Source organism: Heloderma suspectum, chromosome 6, assembly GCF_057233095.1.
Source record: "Heloderma suspectum isolate Gila_16-S chromosome 6, 16-S_ref, whole genome shotgun sequence".
NCBI classification, from domain to species: Eukaryota; Metazoa; Chordata; class Lepidosauria; order Squamata; family Helodermatidae; genus Heloderma; species Heloderma suspectum.
In genome coordinates this window covers 70,656,810-70,679,919 of record NC_139463.1, presented here as the reverse complement: position 1 = coordinate 70,679,919, position 23,110 = coordinate 70,656,810, and the positions used below count along the sequence as shown (strand labels likewise).

Genomic DNA, 23,110 nt, shown 5'->3' with positions numbered 1-23,110 from the left:
TTTGTTTGTGTGTGTGTGTGTGTGTGTGTGTGTGTGTGTAAAAGAGGAAAACCAAGGCCCTCACGACATATAAACTGCACCAGAAACTGTTGTGGGTGCACAACATAATTGTAGAACAGAACTCCCAGGTCTCCTTGCCAATAGCAGAGGACTATCATCATCTGGATTTTTACATTGTCTGTGTTCGACTAAGAAAAGGACAATCTCAGCGGAGACAGACTTGCAAGGGATCTGGAAAATACCGGGAGGGTTGTACCAAGTCTGGGTCCAATGGTGGGATGGTCAAGAGGTTGGAGCATCTCCCCTATGCACAAAGGTTACAACATTTGGTGCTTCGGGGCTTAGGAGAAAGACAACAGAGGTGGATAAACTTATGCATTATGTGGAAAAGGTGGTGAGGCGGCCTTGCTAGAGCGGTACCAGTCCGTACCTATCCTGCCTTGCCCCCAGCCGTAGTGCACAGTGGACTCTCCCACGGTAGTGGAACCTGGGGTCACCTCATGAATCTGAACGGCGGGACATTCTGGGCAGATAAAAGGGAGGGCTTCTTCACACAGCATGGAATGCATTGCTACAAAATGTAGTGATGGCCACCAACCTGGACAGCTTTCAAAAGGGATTGAACACGCTCATGGAGAATAACTCTTTCAATGTCTATTAGTCGTGATGGCTATTTATTCTGTCTGGTATGGCTCTCAATACCGGTTACTGGGGAATGCGAGCAGAAGGGTGCTACACTCATGACCTTCTTGCGGGCTTCCCGTCAGGTCAAGGCTGGGGAACCTGTGGCCCTCCAGATGATGATGAACTACTACTCCCATCAGCCCCAGCCAGTCAGCTAATGGTGAGGCATGATGGCAGTAGCAGTTTATCAACATCTATGAGGGCCACAGGTTCCCCAGCCCTGCATTAGGCATAAAAACATCAGAAGGGCCCTGTTGGATCAGACCAAGGGTCCATCTAGTCCAGCATCCTGTTCACACAGTGGCCAACCAGCTGTCGACCAGGAACCCACAAGCAGGGCATGAGCACAACAGCACCCTCCTACCCACACTCCCCAGCAACTGGTGTACACAGGCTCAGTGCCTCTGATAGTGGAGGCAGCACATAGCCATCAAGACTAGCAGCCATTGATCGCCTTCTCCTCCAGGAATTTGTCCAACCCCTTTGAAAGCCATCCAAATTGGTGGCCGTCTGACTGGTCATTGTGGGAACAGAATTCCAGACTAGGTCGGCCTTTGGTCTGATCCATCAGGGCTCTTCGTATGCTATGCTAAGGAAGCAAGGACAGGAGGACACCATTTGACAGTTTTAAAGTTGCAACAACATGCTTCCCTTTTCTAGTTTGTTTTATCCTTTATAAACTCGCAAGGGTTTATCCCTCTGTGACATCTGGGGACAGAAGCCCAACTAAGCAAAAATGGATGACCGACAGCCTTCGACTCTCCCTCTCAGGCCACAGCCACTACCGCACCTGGAGACGCGTTCCACCATCCTGTAATCCTCCACTAGTGCCCTTCTTTAAAGAGAGCTCCAGTACCTGGGTAGATTTGTCACTCATATGCGCTGCGACAGCTCCTTCGGCATCTCGAGGCCACTGACCCAAGAGATACGATCCAAGGATGGTGTCTAGGGAAGAAGTGCGTCGTACTCTGGAGGGCCTGTTCCGGCAGGTCTTCTCCACTTGGCCACTTGCACATGGAACACTAGCTGGAAAGGAAAGAGGAGAAATTAACAAGGGCTCAGGCTGGTCAGAAACCACTGCCAAACTCTTCCAGCTGATGTGCTCGCTGTCACATTTGCCTTCAGTTACTCCAGGGAGAGGCAACCTGGTGATCACCAGATGCTCTGGACTACTACTCCCACAATCCCCGACCACTGGCCAGACTAGCTGGGGCTGATGGGAGTGGTAGTCCAAAACATCAGGAGGGCACCATGTTGTCTACCCCTGGATTACTCTAGAGTACTCAATGAGAGAGCGCAGGACAGGAAGGCCTGGCGTGCTACGGTCCATGGGGTCACGAAGAGTCGGACACTACTGAACGACTGAACAACACTCAATGAGGGGGCTGCCTTTGAAGACGGCTCAGAAATGCCACGCCTGTGTCAGAATGCGGCAAGCATTAACGGGGGCCCACTCTTTGGATTACAGAACTCTACACTGTGCCATCTTCACGGGCTTCCCGTTTCTGAGCTTGATTCAAAGTGCCAATTTTGATGTTTAAAGCTCTAAGGAGTTTGGGGCCAGGATCTTTCAAGCACCACCTCCTTCCAGTCAAACCTATGCACTTGTGTATTTATTTTATTTATTTACAATATTTATATACCGGTCCACATCAAAAGATTTTGGAGCGGTGAACAGCAAAGATAAAAGAATAAAACACCATGTTAAAGCAAGCTCTGATATGACTGAATTTAATAAACCGCAGCTGGTCACTCAAGGAAGGCCTCTCGAAATAACAATGTCTTCAGGAGATGCCGGAATGAACACAACATTGACTCAAGGGGGCCACCACACTGAAGGCTCTTTTCCTGGTGGACTCCAGCCAGGCCATAAGTCCATGTGGAACCATCAGGAACATGCCCTCTGATGTCCTCAGTGACCAGGCAGGTTGATAAGGAAGAAGGCACTCTCTCAAGCAGCCTTAGGTCTTTCTTTCAAAGTTTTCCTCCATGACCCATGTGCACTACTTGATATGTGGCGGATGGGCATACAAGGTAGGGCCTTCTCCACAGCAGCACCCAGGCTTTGTAAGCCTCCTCCCCAGAAAGGCTAATCTGCCTACCCTCCTACCGCACCCCACCCACTTGCTTTTAGACGCTTGGTCCAAACGCTGCTTTCCAGATAGCAACTGAACACACTTTTATTATTATTATTATTATTATTATTATTATTATTGCTGCCAACTTTGTCTGTTTCTTGCTACTGTTCTATCGATTTATTCTTTTATTGTTTTTGCTGGTTCTTTGGGGTAATCCATTTAAGAATAATGTTTTCTTGAATTTTCCTATTGCCAGCCTTGGGGTTCATGACAAAGGCAGGATAAAAATACTTTAAAATAAACTAAGGGTACAATCCGATACATGTTTCGGGAAGAACAGGCCTGCAACTCCCAGCATTCTCCAGCCAACATGGCTGCTGTGGAATGCTGGGACTGTAGGACCTTTTTGTATATAAACACGCATAGCATTGCACCCTAATTTCATTTTCTAGCCCCGGTCCCACAAGGGCCAGCCTAACAGCTATGGCTGGGGAAAGTGAGAAAAAGCAACTTTTTAGCAATGGAACCAGAAGCGAGTTTCTAAGTGTTTCTTCAGATCTGCTAACCCCACTTCATTTTGAAGCCAGCCGTGGACAGTGCCCATGGGTGCAGACTGCCACGTTCCCCACTATTATGGTAAACATAAACAGCAAGTGGGAGAGAGTCAGGTGTGGCGCCCACACTTCCCAGAAGGGAGGGGGGGACACGGCCAACCGACGCCATTCAGGCACGGTTTGAATGGTGGCAGCTACACCCCAGGTAGGGGGCTGCTTCTCACGCAAAACCTTCTAAGTCAACGGGCTGACTGGGAAGCCTTGGGCAATCCGTGTCTTCTCTCAGCTGCATCTTTCCCAGAAGGCCGAAGATGAAACACAAGACGAGATGTTGTAATGCTCAGCCCTTGGGACAGAAATCTAATTGCATCTTAATATATTCATTCCCCAACCGCTTCTCTAACAAGAATGCATTTTCTGCCCTTATTTTTAGGCTGTATTCCCGTAGGTTGGGCCCAGCAATTCTTACCCACCCACCCCCACTACCATTGCACAGGACCGCAAGTCGATTTTATGTATTATTTCCGATGCTGGAGACTACAACCACATTTGTCAAGAACAGTCATAGGCTGCAAATATTTCCGTTTCCCAGATTCCAACCCCGCCCCCCCAACACACACACACACACGCGCGTGCACGCGCGCACACACACACACACACACTTTGTTCCTAGCATCATCAACATTTCTGGAAGCTGCTACTCTCTAGGGTAAATTTGGTTCAGAGAGCCTAGACATAATCTTTCCTCAGTCATGAAGCCTTTGCCTTCTCTAACCCTCCAGATGCGCTGGGCTATGAATCCTACCAGCCCTAGCCAATGCTCAGCGATGACGGGAGTTGTACTCTGATGTATCTGGAAGGCACCATGCTGGGGAAGGCTGCCTTTAAACATCACCTCCCTCGCAAAGCCACACCAAGGACCGAGCAGATGGTTACAAAGCGAGCCGTGCCCTGAAACGTTACCTGTAGATTAACAGTAATGATGCGGGTTGCCAGGAGACCCGAGGCACAGAGAAAGCTGCCTTACGTGGCATAACACCCATTGGTTTAGCTAACCTGGCATCACCTGCTCCCATGGCAGCGGTTTCCCAAGGTCTCAGACAGATAGAGCGCTCTCCCAGCCCTGCTATAACCTGGGCACTTCTGCATATAAACCATATATTTCAAAACTGAGCTAGGGCTCCCTCCTCAGTCGACACCATCGAAGCATGCTGTATTATGGAAGACCATCAGCAGGAGGCAAACAGAATCACTGGGTTTTATCCTCATCAAAGGCAGCCTTATCCAACCTGGCGCCTTCCAGATGTGCTGGACTGCAACCCCCATCCTTCCCAGCCAGCGCGGCCAATGGCCATGCTGGCTGGGAAGGATGGGAGTTGCACTCCAACACATCTGGAGGACTCCAGGTTGGATAAGGCTGCCTTTGATCTAAGAAGCTCTGCGCAAGAACTTAAAGCCAACATGCGACTGCCAATCATTTGCTGTAAAGCAACACAGATATTCGTAGCACTTCGGTTGCAGGACTCTTTCCCCCAGCCCCGGAGCAGGGCAGGGCAAGGATTCATGAGAAAAATGCCCCCCCACACACACAACCGCTTTGCTGCCAAATGTGGTGTGGGATGTGGCTGGTAAAGGCTTATGACACCACTGGTGAACACGACTTGCCCCACAGTTGTATCAAGCAACATGTTAACCCTAATAGCTGAGCAGCCGGCCCCCCACAACCCATTCCAACATGGGGGGACTACGTTGTGCTTGAAACAAGCTGCCGCTGCCACAAAGAGCAAGGGTGGATAACTTGTGGCCCTCCAGATGTTTCTGCCCACAACTGCCATCAGCCTTAGCCAGCATAGCCCATGGTGAGGGATGATGGGAACTGAAGGCCAAAAACATCTGAAAAGTCACACGTTGCCCACATCTGATCAAGCATATTCTCTCCTCGCCATTTCTTGAATCTTCTGCTTTACCCCCCAAACTGAGTTCTTTGAAAGCTATGAACTCCTGCAGTACAATACAGGGTGCTTGTCTCTTTCTCTTTGGAATCCCCCCCCCCCCCCTGCCAGCAGACCAGAAGTACAGCTACCCCTTTTTGACCTCCCTTCTTATGTGGGAGCAGGATATCATGCTGCCGGTGAGAAGCATCCTCATTCCCTCAGTCAATTTTACAACCTCTCCACTCTTTAAGGAACCTGTATTCAATTTAAAAGAGAGACAAGCTACCTTAAAAACATATGCCAGATGAGGACAATATGCTGTTCAACATTGCAAAATATTGTTTCCCACCTATACATCCCATTCAAAAATATGGACAATAAATGTACTCACAGTTAACCACTCCAGATTTTCCCTCTTAAAATGTAGCACTTCAAAGCAATTCCATGCATGTGTACCTTCTGTTTAGAGCCGTGTGAAATATGCAGACATGGTGGATGAATTAATGTATATTATCCAAAGGTATAACCGAGGTTTAGGGCATGACAACATGGCTTCAAGAGTCAAGCCCTGAGCACTAAGGGATACAGATTAAATATATTCCTAGCTAATGCTCCTAAGATTTGCTCTTACATCATTTCTCCTTTCTTTTTGTAAGGTTTGCTCTTAATTCTTAATAGTAAGGGTATCGCAGTACAATACAGGGTGCTTGTCTCCTTCCCTTTGGACCCGCCCCACCCAGCAGACCAGAAGTACAGCTACCCCCTTTTAACCTCCCTTCTTATGTGAGAGCAGGATATCGTGCTGTCGGTGAGAAGCATCCTCATCCCCTCAGTCAATTTTACAACCTCTCCACCCCCAGTCACGTGGGATGGTATTATTCACATACTCGAGAAGGGTTGAGGCTGGGAAAGTGGCAGGCGCAAAGCCACCAACAAGTCTGTGGCGGAGACAGGAGCGAGCGCCAAAGTGAGGATTTCCTGGCTCATGGCTCCAAGTCAACTATGACGCTCCCAGCTACTGCGTTCAAAGCGGAGAAAAATGCCAGCCCAAGCCCAGGGCTGGGGATTGTTTGCTTTTTATTTACACGTAAATTAATATGCGCTCAGAACTAAAAGCAGGAACCTCCTGGTATGCTGCCAAGGAGATCGCTGGCAGCTTTGATTTAGAGCTCCTGACTCATTGCTCTCCAGCAGCTATTTACGGCCTCCCTCAGCTGGTTGTTGACAGCACAACAGGGTCTATTTGAGGCGGAGACCCCTTGCGCTGCATTTCAGAAGAAATGCCAGGGCTTTAAGCCTGCTTGCGCGGTTCATTCTCTGGCCTGAAAGCTCTTGCCCTTTAACCCCAGAGGTGTAACTACTCAGCGGCAAAGGTGGCCTGCCTGGTGCAGTCTCACGGACCCACAATGGCGGGCCTGGGGTTGACAAGCCAACCCTGGCCCACATAACTCACACCTGCCAGGCGCTGCCTGCACAGAAGACATCTGGGAATCAGCGGCTGCACAGTGAAGTTCAGCAGAGCTGAAAGAGATTGCAACCCCGCAGCTGGACTGAAGAAGCGGCTTTTCTGTCCCCGTCAAAGCAAAGCAGCCTAAAAATACACCAGGGACAGCAAAACAATGCTTGGTCCAAGACAAAGATGGCATGTGGGAGAAGCAGAGGCAGGGTGGAGCGTCCTGTTTACACTGCTGCTCGATTATCAGCTTAGGCCATTTGGCTGGGGCCAACCCAGCCCCACCTGGCTGCATGTTCTGGGGACTGGCCCAGGTCCGTTCACGAGCTAAGCATCTTCGTTCTGGGGTGTGTGGGGGTGGGGGAAGCCAAGACAGAACAGCTCCAAGATAATAAAACCAGCCCTATCTCAGCCCACCAACTCCCTCAGCTCGCATCGTCTACTCCTCCAGCTGGGGTTGATCCTCTTTAATTCCCTTCATTTGTTTTTCCATGCAGAAGGAAGGTGGAAATGTCAGCACTTTGAGCCGGGGGGCGGGGGGGGCGGGCGGGCGGTGGCAGCGGTGGCAGGGAAGAGAAATGGGAGATTGTGTATCCTATCCCACTCTGCCCCAAATACTCTGCTGTATCTCCGGAACTCATGCAACAATTCCTTCCTATCTTAGACAACTTCAAGATATAGAGAAGGGCCGGAAAGGCAGAATCTAGTTGGAACTGAGCAAGTTCAAGAGAGGCACACAGAGAACCAAAGAAGACAGAAGCTCATGGATTCCCACATTCATTTCTCCGCTTCACTTTTACACATAGTTTTGGGGTGGGCAGAAGATAGATCTCCAGAAGACTGGGACTTCAACTCCCAGACACCTCTGACAGTATGGCCAATGGTCAAGAATGCTGTGAATTGAAGTCCAAGACATCTGGAGATCTACTTTCTGCTCTCCCTGGTTTAAGGAGATGTAAGCAGACAATAAGAGATCTAAAAAAGCATTTTGAGGAGCATATCACTAACAACATCAAGGCCAACAATAAAGAATTATTTAAATAGAACAGAAGCAGGTAACCAGCTACGGAAGCAGTTGGACCATTGGATGACAATGGAGTTAAAGGAGTACTAAAGGAAGACAAGGAGATTGCAGAGAAGCTGAACGAATTCTTCTCATTGGTCTTCGCTTCAGAAAGTATAGGGTAGATACTTGTACCTGAACTGATGTTTTCAGGAAGGGAGTGTGAGGAACCGAGGCAAACAGTATTGACAAAAGGTGAAATTCTCAACCTCATTGACAAACTGAAAGTTAATAAACCACCAGGCCCAGATGGTATCCATCCTAGAGTTCAAGAACTCAAATATGAAATTGGTGATCTTCTAACAAAAATATGTAACATGTCCCCAAGATAAGCCTCTGTACCAGAGGACTGGAGAATGGCCAATGTAACACCAATTTTCAAAATGGAATTTGGGGGGATCTGGGAAATTATAGGCCAGTTAGCTTAACATCTGTTCCTGGTAAACTAGTTGAAAGCATTATTAAAGGTAAAATTAGTAAGCATATAGAAGGACAAGTCCTGCTGAAAAAGAATCAACATGGATTCCACAAAGGTAAGTCCTGTCTCACTAACATTTTAGAGGGTTTTTTGAGTGTCAATAAACGTGCGGACAGAGGTGATCCAGTGGACATTGCTTACCTAGTTTTCGAAAAGGCTTTTGACAAATCCCTCTCCAAAGATTCCTGAGCAAACTTAGCAGCATGGAATAAGAGGACAGGTTCTGGTTAAAGTAAGTGGTTAAAGAACAGAAAGCAGAAAGTAGGAATAAATGGTAAATTCTCTCAATGAAGGGATACTGGGACCAGTGCTTTTCAAATTATTCATCAATGATCTGGAATTAGGAGCAAGCAGCGAACATGTTTGCTGATGACACCAAATTTAGGGTAGTTAAAACAAAACAGGATTGCAGGAAGCCCCAAAAAGATCTCACCAAACTGGGAGAACGGGCATCAGAATGGCAAATACGGTTTAATGTAAGCTAGCGCAAAGTGATGCACACTGGAGCAAAAGATCTGAACTTCAAGTATAAGCTGATGGGATCTGAGTTAGCAGTGACGAAGGAAGAGATCTTGGTGTTGTAGCTCAATGAAAATGTCCACTCAGCATGCAGCAGATGTAAAAAAGGCAAATTACCTTAGGCATAATTAGGAAAGGAATTGAGAATAAAACTGCTAACATCATACTGCCCTTATATGTTGAGGGGGGTTGTGGCCCTCTAGATGTTTCAACTTACAAGTTGCCCACCCTAACTTACAGAATGTACATAACACATATATTCATAGGCAGGGCTAACTAAATATGTTAAGATCCGTTATATAAGAAGCTGCCTTATACTAGTTCAGGCCAATCTAGGCCAGGACTGTCTGTTCTGTTCCAACTAGCTGCAGCTTTCCAAGGTTCCAGGCAGAAGTCTTTCCTAGCTCTGTTACCCAAGATATTTTAGCTGGAGATGCCAGAGACTAAGAATGGGACCTCAAAAGATCCCAGGTTCAGTCCCTAGCATCTCTTGGTAGGGCTGGCAAAGTTCCACCTGAAACCCTGCAGAAGCATTGCTGCTCAGCACAGACAACCCTGAGCTAGATGGACTAACAGACTGATTTGGCATAAGGCACCTTCCTGTGTTCTCTCAGTTCTGCATGCAAACATGTGCTCTGCCACTGAGCTCAGGCCCTTCCCCTTTTATTAAGTTCCTGATGAAGTATTTAAAATATTTCCATCCATCTACATACACATTTCACTTACCTTGTAATCCTCACAAAAAAGTTTTGTGTCTATTGTTCCGTATTTCAAAAAGCAAAACCAAATAGTTACAAGAATTCCTAGACATCAGCATCACATTTCCAGGCCCGCAGATACTCTATTTCGTTCACAGGGGCCTGGTAATCTTCTTCTTGGGTTAGAAAGATTTCTGGTTTTCATGTGGCCCTAGGTGGCAGACTCTGCAATACTCCCTCTCTCCCCACTCCGCCTCCATGGGCAATCATAGGCAGGAAAGAGCCACCCAGTCCAAACCACAGGCCAGCACACACAGTGAGCAAACTAAGCAGTCATGGTTAAACTATGGAACTCACTTCCACAAGGCAGTGATGGTCACCAGTTTGGATGGCTTTAAAAGGGGGTTGGACAAATTCCTGGAGGAGAAGGCGATCAATGGCTACTAGTCCTGATGGCTGTGTGCTACCTCTAGGATCAGAGGCAGTATGCTTATGCACACCAGTTGCTGGGGAACATGGGCAGGAGGGTGCTGTTGCACTCAAGTCCTGCTTGTGGGTTTCCCACGGGCAGCCCGTTGGCCAATGGGTGAACAGAATGCTGGACTAGATGGACTCTTGGTCTAATCCAGCATGGCTCTTATGTTCTTAAGTTACTGCTGCTTCTCTCAACTTTGCCCCCATGCTGAAAATTTTATTTTCTCCGTATTCTCTTTGCTTTATTGTGTTGATGGCCAATTTTTTTATTCAGGGGAGTGGGGGGATGCATTTTTCTCCAAACTGTGGTCTGGGGTTGGAAGTGTATTGTGCTGTACAAACTAACCACCGCTCACGAGTGGTCAGGCTCAACAATAAAGTTGGCACCAGGAAAGGATCCACAGTTATTTTGCACAGATGCTCAGGAAGAGTCTTGCATCATATGTAATGTATACCTGCTACGCAGATTGCATACCAAAAGAATAAAATGCAAAGAAAAGCAACCCTACATCTTGGAAACATCTCTTCTTGCAAGGACTGTGAGACTCAGCCACTTGTGGTGGTTAAGAAGGTGCTGAAATCTTCTCCACCTAGGCAGGCCTTTGCAATCTTTGGATGATCTGTCACTGCTGTTGCTGCAAGGTTTTGTTATTTTAATTTACTGTTTTATGCAATTGCGGTTTACACTTTTAAAGTGCTAAGGCTTTACCAAAAGCATGGTCATCGCAAAATAAAGGTGGAAATATTACAGCAACCACAAGTCATAAAATGGGTCATGAGTTACAACTAGTTTCAGTACGACTATATTAAGAAGATCAGAAGAGTGCCAATACAAAGCCAACCACAATTATTAGTAACCCAAGGGAAGCTGTTGCCAAGTAGAGTCTAGGAGGGGCCAGATGGTTCTTCTAGAGTAGTTTCATATTGCATAACTTTCAAGCCACCTTGAGGGCCTATCTTTGGGTGATAAGGCAGGATTGAAAAATGTTCCATCGAGAATTAGGTAACTCATGCTTAGTGCACTGAAGAACCTGTGCTGTTTTTGGCAATGCGCTCTTAGATCTAAAGTCTCTTAAAGGCTCCAAGGATGGCCACCTGACAGGCTTCCCTTGGCCCTGAAGCATGTCAAGTGGCGCAAGTCTGCAGCCAAACAAAGACCACTAATCCCAAGACAGGACAAGCCTTCTGACTAGCCACAAAACAAAGTTCACAGCTGCATAAGGGAACACTGCAACCTGGAAGCAGCCAGCTATTGAAAGGGTGGGAAGGGACTAAAAACGCATTGCAAACTATGACCCATGTTGGTTGAGGTTATTTCTGAACTACCATGAAATAAAAAGCCATGGATCTTCAATACCCCCAGCAAAGGAAAATGCAGCAGTATGTTTACAGGGAGGAGGTTGGCTACCAAAAGGGAGAAGTAGCTGCAGGCTCACATCCTGGCTACTGTGAACCCCAGCACTGCTGCTGAGCCCCACCTCTAGGCTCTCCCCTCCCCTGAAGCATGTATCCTACTGTTCTACTACATCCAATAGCAAGAACATCCAGCTTAAAGCAGAGAACCTCTATTTTGATTTTTCCAAGAGCCTCTTTGCTAGTGCGAGAAGAGCCAACATTTGCTCACAATATAAGGCACTATTCCATCCACTCCATCTACCCACCCACACTGATGCAGAGTGGAATTTTGTCCTTCAGCATCCAAACATTTTCATCCTGCCAAGAATACGCCCAGCTTGCTCCATTTATCAAACAGCATCCCAACCACCACCACCCCCGCCTACAAACTAGCCTATCTGCCTGGTACTTCCAAAAAACAAAGCAAAGGATTCGACTCGCTCAGCTCTTGGACGGGCACGCAGCACCTAGGCAGCAAGGAAACTATTTGGCAGCAAGGCTCCAATGAAAAACCCCAGCTATGGATGGATGAGTCACCTCGGTTTGTAACGGCAAGTTCCTGAAAAGTGAAATATCCCCATAATACACAGTAAATCAGGGAGTGGAAGAAATTCTCCTTTGCCCTGGTGAGAAGGGGGAGGCTGCCAGTTACTGTTCCCGTCTGTCCCACACTTTGCTTATTTCCATAACCTACTTTATATCAGCTTATTAGCAGGCAGGGACCAGTAGGCTCTGCTGCTCTTTAACAATATTGCTGGCTTTGGGGCGGAAGCCTGACATCTTGAAGAAAGCCATGCTAGCAATGCTGGCTCCAAGAGATTCCATTTTCCACTCCCAGGAATACAAAACTGCAGCAGCAGGGTGTGGGGAGAAAGCAAGAAACAGAAGCAACCTTCTTCTCCAGAGAGTGGAATGGAGTGGTTCAACTTAAGCAACAAGCAAAGCAAGGAAGATCACTGGATACAAGAGAGGCCCTCTCCCCAATGCTATCCTTTTCCCCACCCGGAGTAGGAGCTGTCCTGGAGCAAAACACAAAAACATATGGCTGCATCAGAGGGAACAACGAGACAGCAAAACTCCCTCTGTCGGCTTGGCTGGGACCAACTGTCATCTGGCGTCTCTCCTCCAAGAACAGTCTCCCTCAAACAGCCATTCCACCTGGCAACGTCAGCCGGAGAAGCAAGACAGCGAGACCCACACCGCCAGCTCGACCAGGACCAGCCACTATTCACCCAAGGAGGGAAGGAACCACTCTCCTGCACGTCCATTAAGAACCTTCATTAAGTGACATTATGGAAGAGTTGGTACCCAAATTTCCCTCGTTTCTTTCTTCCGGGATCATAAAGCATGGTCTTAAATCTGCCTTGACCACCCTGGCACCCTCCAGATGTGTCGGACAGCAACTCCCATAATTCCTAGCCAGCATGGCCAATGGCTGGGTGAATTATGGAAGTCGCAGTCCAACATGTCTGGACGGCACCAGACTGGTCAGGGCTGACTTAATTTGTGACCAATCTCGAGTGGTCAGGAAGAAAGACAGTAAGAGTGCATAAGCCAGGGCTTAATAGTTTAAGAATGGAAATCGATAGGGCTAAGTCCAGTTACCCTTTTTGAGCGATGTGCACTCTGCACATGGGCAGAGTGCCTTCTGGAGGAAGCTCAGGCACCTGCAAAATGTTTTGGGAGGTGAGGTACAACTGGATAGGGAAGCTCGAACCCAAGAACCTTTGTTTTCAAATAATCAGGTGTGGCTGCAGCTTTCCCCTAGAAAGACGAGGTTCCTGGAGGGAGGCACAAACCCCTACCCACACTTCCTGCCATAGACAGGCATGGGAGAATCGCAAGTAGAACTGGCCTGCTTAAAAACGCAACGCACATTAGCAATGATCCATATGCCAGACTTCACAGGACCACAGAATTGTTTTCATTAAGCAGCAACTAAGACTAACCTGTCCACCGTTCGGGCACAAATGCCCCATCAGGATCTCAGGTCAACATTCAAGGACTGTCAGAATGCCAGATTTAAGCCATCTGTGGAGGGCTCATGCCAGGCAAGACAGCTTAGTTTTCACCCTGGTACACTGGAGGGTACTCAAAGCATAGAAGTGAGTGGCTTGGAACTCATACACAGGAAGGGTTGAGGAGATTTTTTTTTCCAGTTTACAGAAGGGAAGGGAATTAACTAGTGGTGCACATAGGCCAGGTTTACTCAAAAAAGGTCCCCGCTTTCCAGCACGCTGAGAGAACAAGATCACGGCTGAAATTATGGCCTTCAGGAACAGCTATATCCCATGACCGAGCACTGAAAGCGAGGCATGCTTCTTTAACAGGATCGTTTAAGCATTGCGATGTGCTTCATTTGCCTCCTCAGAATCAAATGCACCAGCCACAAATAGCTGTAACCACTGCACCCCGTCCACCTTGGCTCCCACTTTGATATCTAGAGGTTAAAAATAAAGGTAATCTTGCTCTCCACACAGAAGAGAACTACACATTACACACATGTGCATATTATAAAAGCCTGACAGCCAAGTTTCCTCAGGGGCGGTGGGAGAATCGTCTTTGGGCAGAAACTGGGAGAGGGGGAGGAGGGAAGAAGTGCCAGTGGATGGACCAGCTCAGCCCTCCCCCCACTGCTTCCCACTTCAAGGTACCCTCCAAGCTGGGTTCCCTTCCACGAGGGTCCAAATTTGTGAGTGGGAGAGGCAAGTGAACACGTGGAAGCAGCTGGGGGAAATGTGTCTGATTTCTAGCAGTGATGTGGTGCTTAGTGAGAAGGATTAAGTGCACCAGCCCCCCCCCCCCCACACACACACTTCACATCCCCTTGTAGAAGAGCCTTTCCTCAGGAGAAACACCCCTCCACCAAACACACCCAGCTGAACTGTTGTCACAAATCTTTGCATGTAACATGTAGGTTTGCCCGAGAATCTTGTACTGTGGGGGTGGCCAGCTTGCAGCTCTCTAGGCGTTATGGCTTACAACTTCCATCCCCTTTCACCACTGGCTACGCTTGCTGGGGCTGATGGGAATCATACTGTACTGCATTGGGCTATACCTATGTATGGAGGCAAAGCATTCACCGAGAAGGGTAGAGACCTCTGTGCATGCAAGGCCTGGTTGCATCCACACCAATTCTCTCTGCCTGCACACTGACAGCAGTTTGTACCACTGCTGCCTCCTTCACACCAAGAGGACCCCAAGCAAGCAGGAGCAGCAATCCCCCACACCCCATGCTTTCCATAAATTGCCAGAGGGAGCAAATCCCTGCAACTGCCCCCCTTTTTACAGCTAGGGTATAACACATGGGGTGGGGGTCACCATGTGTACGCCTCTTTCCCTGCAGAGAATGCCACAGGATCGGTAGACATCAAGCACAAATACCGTGGTGGCAGCCATCAGACCTCTAGTTTATATATATCATGGTCCAGATCTCGTTGCCCAACACACAGCCACTGACTGAGCTACCACAAGGCTTAAGAATATTCATAAACATCCTAACTGCGGAGAGAGGGGGCCATTCATATAATACTGCAATCAACATTAGTGAAGGGGGTCAACTGAAGGGGGACTCTGCACAATCTAGGGTAGGTGGGTAGATCTGCAATTGTATGTGTGGTTGCTAGGCCATAATTGTGGGAAACATCAGAGCAGTTCCTTTATAATCTGGGCATAATGTAGCACTCCATTTACTTTATGAGAGCTTGGGATTTGGGGCAGCTGAAAAGATGCAGTTATCATCTGACAATAGGCAGCTGGTGACTGCAGAGCATCCTGCTTTCAAACCATTTGGAGACCCCACCACCACAGGGCCAGGACTGAAGGCCTGAGCGCCCAGAGCAGGAAAACCTTCCACATAGGCACTGAGACCATTTTTATCCTTGGTATTTGTAAGTCAGCCTTTTGTACTATTTATAGCAGAAAGTAGCACATATGTCTTTTAAAAAAAAGTGAGATGGTATGGGCCATCGGTGGAGACAGGCATGAAGAGCTGAATTTCCCACATGATTAAAAAAAAAAAGCACCATGAAATCTTTGTCTGCAGGTCTCTAAAAACAAAACAGGATTTATATATATTTAAAATAACTCATTTGTTTCCACTTTTTATCCAGTATGTTCTAGTTGGGTGAAGGAAGGATCTGGATGGGTCTGCAGTTGGCAACTACCACAAAGGAGATGGGTTAGCAGGAGATTAAGGCAAATCCTGGAGCTGGAGTGAACTGAGACTGTTTTAATAAGAGGAGGAAGAGAACCAGAAAAGTGGGGCAACAGGATGTACATAATCTGGATCATCATTGTGTAGTATTTTCAGTTGTCCGTCCCCCCCCCGAGCCCCTTGTACAGGATGGGATACAAGTAAGACACATAAGCATGCACGGTTCATGTCATTCCCTACTCACCTTCCCCCCACCCCCATTCATAGCCATGTTTGTAAACCACATGATAGGAAACCAAGTTTTGTATGATATTCTGTGGCAAGAAGTTATCAACCTATTACTGATCCTGTCTTTGTTTGGGGCCAACTTTGCAGCCACTTTTCCATTCCTATGCCTAAGTAGAGCTTATTATTGGCAATACCAATAACACTGGCCTATCTATCTTGCCCTGGTGAGGACTGGTCGCCACCAACGTCCAAAGGACTGGATGCGCCTGATCTCAGAAACTAAGCAGGGTCAGCCCTCGTTGGATGGGAGACCGCCTGGGAATCAGGCTTCCTGCATGGAGCAGGGGGTTGGACTCGATGGTCTTGTAGGCCCCTTCCCACCCTATGATTCTACTTCTGAAACAGCAATCGAACCTTCCTCTCCCTTATTTCCGATCTTTTCCTCCTCCACAACCTTGCAGTTAATAACCACCAGGCCGGGGGGGGGGGGGGGAGCACACCACCATAACCTGGTTATTTTTTTGGCTTCTAGGCCAGTTGCCAAAGCCAGAACCTGGAAGGCTAGTTACCAGAATCCAAAGAGAAGTTGGAAGCATCATTTTCCCTGCATGTGCAAGGTTGGAATGTGTGATCCAGGACGTAAGCAACCTGGCGCCTGTCAGATGTCGTGTACTACACCCCCCCAAAAAAAATCTTCAACCACTGGCTAGAGTTTACGGGAGTTGTAGTTCAACCCTTTTGACAGGACCACCAGCTCGCCCACCCAGTAATAAATCCATACATGCAATGCAAAATGGATTTGAGAGCTTGTAAAGTGGAAGATTAGGATGGAGCTACCATTAAATAACTTGTAATAATTTAATTGAGCTAATTTAGTTTTAACAAAACTGAGTGTTTGGGGGTTATAGTTATGGAAATACTTTTTATCTCACTGACGAAGACCCTTGGAGTCAAAACACATCTGGGACAGGTTGATGTGTATCGGTATAACCTACTATATGATTGTTATAAATCAGGAATATTACTATGCTTTTGGACTGTCGATTTTTCATTTTGGTACAATTTTATATGATTTGTTAAATAATTAAATTTGTAAAACTATTTTTATACTTCGTATTACAGATCAGTGATTTTAATTTTTATGAAATTTATTTAATGGTAGCTCCATCCTAATCTTCCACTTTACAAGTTCTCTTAAACCCATTTTGCTTTGTGTGTTGATTTTGGTTTAAGATAAGACCTTTATTAAAATGTATAAATCCATACATGTGCATTAAGGAGGCTGAATGTTGAGTTTAGTCCTCCTAACTCATCACTTCATGCTGCTGCACAAGAGACAGCAGAACGCAGAGACAAGGCTCCCTCTGTACCCATCTGCCACAGGCTCGCTCAAGTCAAGCGCAGGCAGGGTGGTGGCACAGAAGCTTGGCAGCGGAAGTTGTGGGGGACTGCTCACACCCATTTCCCTCCCAGTTCCTGCCCAACTCCTTCACCCAGCACTGGAACAAAAGCATGTGCCCAAGGCGATTTTATCTCTGAGCACCAGCATCAGCAATCCAGAGAATGCTTCCGCTATTCACTCCAGCTAGCACCTGCAAGTACCAGGGTTGTGAGTATCAGGTGTTGGTAGTCCTATACATCCAAACCAATGCAAGAGAGACTGTGAGCCCCTTTGGAGAGGAGAATCCCTTTAACCAGATGACTCATTCAGAGAAAAGACGCTATAGGTCACCTCCACATATGAGCCCAGTCCCTGCTCTGCTGTCATTTCCCTGACAGCCCATCTCTTCTTATTCTTGCATTTCTACCCACTCAGCCTGAAATGTAAATAAATTCACATGCTTCCAAGGCACTTCATACACTTCCCCTGGCAGGGCAATAACTACTTTCTGCAAATGGAGTCATTTGTCAAGGACCTCGCTAACTGGGGTAGTAATGTGGTTGGGTGGTGTCTGGGTGTGTGTGTTTTTTTGGTTTTGCTTTTAAAAACCCTCAGTCCTAGCCGGTACAGTATTCACATAAGCATTGAGCTGGAATTGGATAATGAAAGGGAAAATGGGCACACAAGAATCTGACCGGAAAGGATATGCTCTCATTGAAAACAGATGGCTCTTACCAACCTTTTAACTTTGATAGGCAGCCTTGAGGGGTGTGTGTGTGTGTGTGTCTAAATCTTATGATGCTTGTTAAGACCTATAGAATCAATCCTTAGAATCAATCCCCTCCTACCAGCACCAATTCCATTGGTAGGATTTGGAACAAAACATGGCAGATGTTTTTAAACCTCGTCTGCCACAATCATGCAGGAAGTGTACACACCGGAGGGGAAGAATATGACCAAGGCAGGACCACAAATGAATGCAAACCCCCTGCTGTGTATCCTTCTAGTTCCTCAAGAAGAAACCCCACCCTATTCTTTATTATTTGGATTCCTGCATCTCTGAGTTAAAACACACAGACCTGCTGGCATCGAGTCTAAGTTGACCCCAAGAAGTCTTAGCTACTTTATTTTAACACTTAGCTTTTACAATCATCTGCTTTCACAGAACTCAAGGAAAACCTACACCTATGTATATTACTTTTTAAGCAGAAAGATCTATGCCCTTAACTTCAGCCATTTTCCCTAGGAATATTACTACATAAGGGTCCACTTCTAACTTCCCCAGGATGCCTCTGTCTCCCAAAGAGGCCTCTCTGGGAAGACAGCAGGAGTGTGTCTCATCAATGAAGGTCTGCAAGGGATTACTGGAAAGCAGAGGAGAATTCTGGAATCACCCACCCCAACAGGACTTTATGGAACACCTCCTTGCTGGAACAGCCAGGAGGATGCAATCATGGCCATGATAGGCTGCAGTGTATATAGGCCCATTTTCCTACAGTAGGAAATAATCCTTTGAATTCACCATTAGCTCCATTGTAAGATACACACATGACAAAAATATATATACCCAGTTCAAAAGATGAGATGTAAAGATGCATTATTTTATTTTTTAAAAAGATTCTATTTGACTTGGGCTGTATTCCAGTATATTTAGAGGAAAACTTTAGCAAGAATACACTAAGCAAAGGTGTAAGGCAGGTAATATTAGGCATTTTATGGAGAGTAGCTAGGTCTTTGAGCCAGACACTGGAATAATTTATTTGACGTCTGGCCACAACATTGCACTCTGATTTCATTATGGTACTGTCTTTGGTAGCTGAAAATGTTGCATTTGTCAAAAATGTGATGGGGCAGCAGCTAACCTCAGAGCACCCAACTGCTGTACCGTCTGGAGTTTGGTTAGTTATTGTTTTTTGATCCACATGCAGTTTACAACAAATAGCTTTCTGTCAACCAGCAATCCAGTTTTATTAATTCCCCCAGTCATAAAGTGAGGAAACCCAGCCAATATAATTTAAGTGGTAAATAAAGTTAACATGACTTCCAATAAAAGACACAGCTACCAACTGTCAGATTCATCGGAAGATACCGTTTTCTAAAGTCAACTCTGTCTCTGTTATTAGATCCACCTTCATTGAGGTTTCGTAATGCTACATACAGTTACACAGTACATTTTTCAAAAGATCCAAACAATGGATGAAAGGTTTTGACTAGACGGCCTTACAGAGACTCAGCTACTAGATCAAAATTAAGAGCTCTTTGCAAAAACTTCACCCCTTTGCCAGCCTACTAAGCAGGAAATGCCAATACTAGGGTACAGAGATGAATAATGAAATGTACTTGAATGTACTATCCAGCCAACTTAAAAATGCAGCAATAGAAAATATCTTAGCCTTTAGCAATCTTGTTGGGATATGCCTGAATGGCTAAAGGCACATATCTTTGCAGGAATACAAACTGAGTGACCTGTTCTCTTAGCTTTATTTTAATTGTTAAGGAACCTAAACTCTCTCTTCAAGCAAAAGGTGATAGGTACATATGAGGTACTAAGTCAGGGGTGCCAAACCAAATTAAGGTGGGATCGAACTGCCACCCATCAGGCCCCAAAAGGACTTGGATGGTGCTGGGAAAGCTACTCACCACCCGCATCCCCACTGTTATCTCTGATCTCAGGTGACAGATAACCGCAGGATTTCTCCAGGGGCAATGACTCAGGGGGTGGGGCTTGGGAGGCCAAGCTCCACCCCCTGGAGGAATCCAAGTAGGCACTAAGCACGTATTATGATTTAACAGACATGTCTCTCTCTTAAAACAGACAAGCAGCGCTTATACGCCCTGAAGAAGAGTTTAGAGGAGGAGAAATGCATGTGAGGTTGCCACAGCCACAACAAATCCTTCACTTCATTTCTAACCTCTGCTGGCTAATCAATCATGCAACTGTACAGACAGTTTTAGCTCCCTTTTTTATTGTGCATATGGAATCACCTGAATAGGCCAACAATTTTGTCTGCAAGGGAACATTGGCAATGGAGCAGCTAGCACTAAATCAACATGACCCAGATAAGGGTGGCCCCCAGAAGAAAACCCCACAGCGAACACTGTAGCATGTCATAGCAATGAAGTGAGTCAAAAGTGCAAAAGGAGGGGAAAAGGGTGCTAGTATGGGCATATCTACTTCCCACCCCTGCCACATTTCTGTCCTGAACCCCCTGGCTTTGCCCTAGACATGTCACTAAACCATTATGCTGCCCCCACCTACATTAAGCTCTCCCCATATTGCTTAGCCATGTATCATTGCCAAGTGCGCTGAATATTCTGCAACACACACTGCTCTTTTCCCTTTGCAAAAAAACCGTCCTTCCCCCATTACTTCCATATCATTCTCAGATGTTTGTTGTGCCCTCCATTTTATAACACAATAGCTATCAGCTGTCCCTACTCCCCTTTCCCAGAGTCCCTTGCACTAATCTCAGCCTGGCTTTTCCACACCCACGTTTTGGACCTGCCATATAGTCTCCTCCCAACCCACCGTTATAAATCTCCACCTGGTCAGCCATCGTCCATTTTCACAGCCCAGTAAAGTCATCCAATGTTCCCTTATAGACTTGAACTGCTGCCACCTCATTTGCCCCATTCACCTGCGGCACCTCCATCAGATACATGACCCACTTTGATATGTGTTCTTGTTTGACACAACCTATGCTTGACCCACGCCCTTTCCTCCCCATACGTACACCCCCCACCCCGCCAGCCAGCAGTGCAGCCAACTCCACAGAACAACCTTGCCCAACCCAGGATTGCCTGCCCTTTCCCTCTCCACACCAGCCTCATCTTAACTGCTCTTTTCCGTACCTTTTCCCAGCTGCATGACAGCCTTTTTCAAAAAGAGCCTACAGACTGCTCTGGTTGTGTTCTAAACTATGGCCACACCATATATTTATTTAATAGCATTAACGCTATTTGCAGCCTCCTTAATGCCCAACATAGAGTCCCTTTTTACCTACCACCCACCCATATGTGGAACCAGCATTTTCCGAGAGCTTTCGGACAGCCCAAAGACCCCTTTCATGTGCGAACACAGCCAATTCAGAGACAATCAGCATATTACCTGGCCAAGGGTGTGTGTGTGTGTGTGTGTGGGGGGGTCTCCTTATCCATGACCTCACTATCACTTCATGTAGAACCCCATCTGCAATTCTGCTGCCCGTTCACCGGGGAGGGAGAGGCACTTTGTGGCACTCTCTGCAGTTTGCACAGAGCTCCACCATCCTGCCACCTGTGAAGAGGGGTGGGGAGAACACCTCACTGCTCATACCTTTTTACCCAAGGGATCGGGTCCCTCCCCCATCTAACCCTTCAATCCCCACCCCCCAAGCAGCTCATCCGTCAGCCCCTCACCCAGCTCCTGCTCCTCCAGCCGCATCCTTCGCACTAGCAAAGTGACTAGCGTCCTTCGCTTTCTCCTCCTCAAAACCCATCACCTGCCCTGGACCCCTTTCTCCGCCATAGGCCTTGGCACCTCTCCTCCCTATTCCTCCCCGCGCGCCCATATCAGCAGCACACAACACTCCTCGTCAGACATCGCCGCCCCGCATCCGTCTTCGCCGCTCCGCGCCTCGACTCGCCACGGCCGCTCTGCGGGGGCCCCTTCCCCGCTGGTCCCGTATGCACCCCCCCTCCGCATCGTCCGCACTCGCCCCCGCACGCCAGAGACCCACACCTGCCCTTCTGCGTGCCGCTGCTCTCCCTCACCTGGCCGCCTGCCCAGCCCACTCGGGCCTATTCCTTACCCCACCGCCAGACCCCTCCTTGGGCTTCCCTTTCCCTCCCTCTCACCGCCCCCCCGCTCACCTGCCCGGCCCCCGTCTCCGCTTCGCCGGGGCTGCAGCTGGAAGGGGACGGTGGCCTTGAGCGGCTGCAGCCCGCCCCGGCAGCAGGGAGAAGTCCCCGCCGCCATCAGCCCTGCGGGCGAGGGAGGGAGGGAGGGGGCAAGCGCAGCGCGACCCTCCGCCGCGCGGCCCCGCTCGTCGGGCGAGGAGCTGCTCGGCGCCCGGCTGCACCGACCCGCTCCCCGGGTGACGACTGACGCGCTCGCAGGACGCCCCTTGCGCGGGGCGGCTTGTTCAAGGCGCGAGGGGCGGGGCCTCGGCCAGCCGCCGCTGCTCATTGGGCGCCCAGCTGGGCAAGGCGGGACCGCGGCGCCGGCCCACCCACAGCGCGGAGCTCCCCTCCGCCCCCGGCCCTGCCCGCGCGTTCGCTCGAGCTGCGGCCGGGGAGGCGGAAGAGCCCCGCGGAAGGCTGGGGGCTCTCCCCCCCCCTTCAGCAGCCGGACTGGCCCCCTCCGCAGGTTTATCTATTTATTTTAAAATATTTATATTCTGCTTCCCGTTAAAAAAAAAAAAGGAAAAAAAGTAATCCCACAGAGTTAATGACTCGCCTGTTCCCATGGGCTCGCGCAGGCTGCCCAACTTCGAGGACATTGCGCGCGCGCGCGCCCGAGAGCAGAGGCGAGAGCTTCCTATAGAAAGCCATATAAAAAGCCCAGGATGGTAGCTGGGCTGTGCTTGGACAGCGGCATCCACCCCAAGAGGGGGAATGGCAAAGGCGGGCGTTCCTGCTCTTTCTAGCACAGGCGTTATCTTCGGTGAACAATCCGATTCATGGTTTGTTTTTATTTTTAGACAGTTGCGCAACGCGCACCACCACAACGTGACTGTAAGCATGTCGGCGGAACACAGAGTTTCTGCGTGCAGTGAAGTACTACTGAGTTTGTGCTGGAAGGTGGGGGTGGGGATGAAGCAGAGCAGATTTTGCTGCAAGCGAGTGTGTTTTCTGTGCAGGACTTTAGGCTGGAGATCCAAAAGAGCCTCAGCCCCACCTCTAGCTTGCAATATTAACAGTGGACTACATTGCAGGGCTGGCAGAGGCCACTCTCGCCATCACAAACTTCCCAGTTGGTAATATGGAGACAACAGACTGTATTAGCACTGGTCTGGCAAATTTATTACGTACTTT

At 48.1% G+C, this 23,110-nt stretch overlaps 1 protein-coding gene across 4 annotated transcripts in view; it reads right to left on the bottom strand.

Annotated features, from left to right (window-relative positions):
* FAM117A (family with sequence similarity 117 member A) overlaps positions 1-22,188 on the bottom strand; it is a 45,092-nt gene extending 22,904 nt beyond the window's left edge. For all 4 annotated transcript variants that reach the window (XM_084804788.1, XM_084804791.1, XM_084804789.1 and 1 more), the window contains exons 1-2: positions 21,947-22,188; positions 1,541-1,710 (exon numbers count right to left, since the gene is read on the bottom strand). In XM_084804788.1, the coding sequence (XP_084660914.1) occupies positions 1,541-1,710; positions 21,947-22,052 (276 nt within the window). In that variant the 5' untranslated portion in view covers positions 22,053-22,188. The remainder of the gene's footprint in view (positions 1-1,540; positions 1,711-21,946) is intronic.
* Between the last annotated feature and the right edge of the window lie 922 nt (positions 22,189-23,110).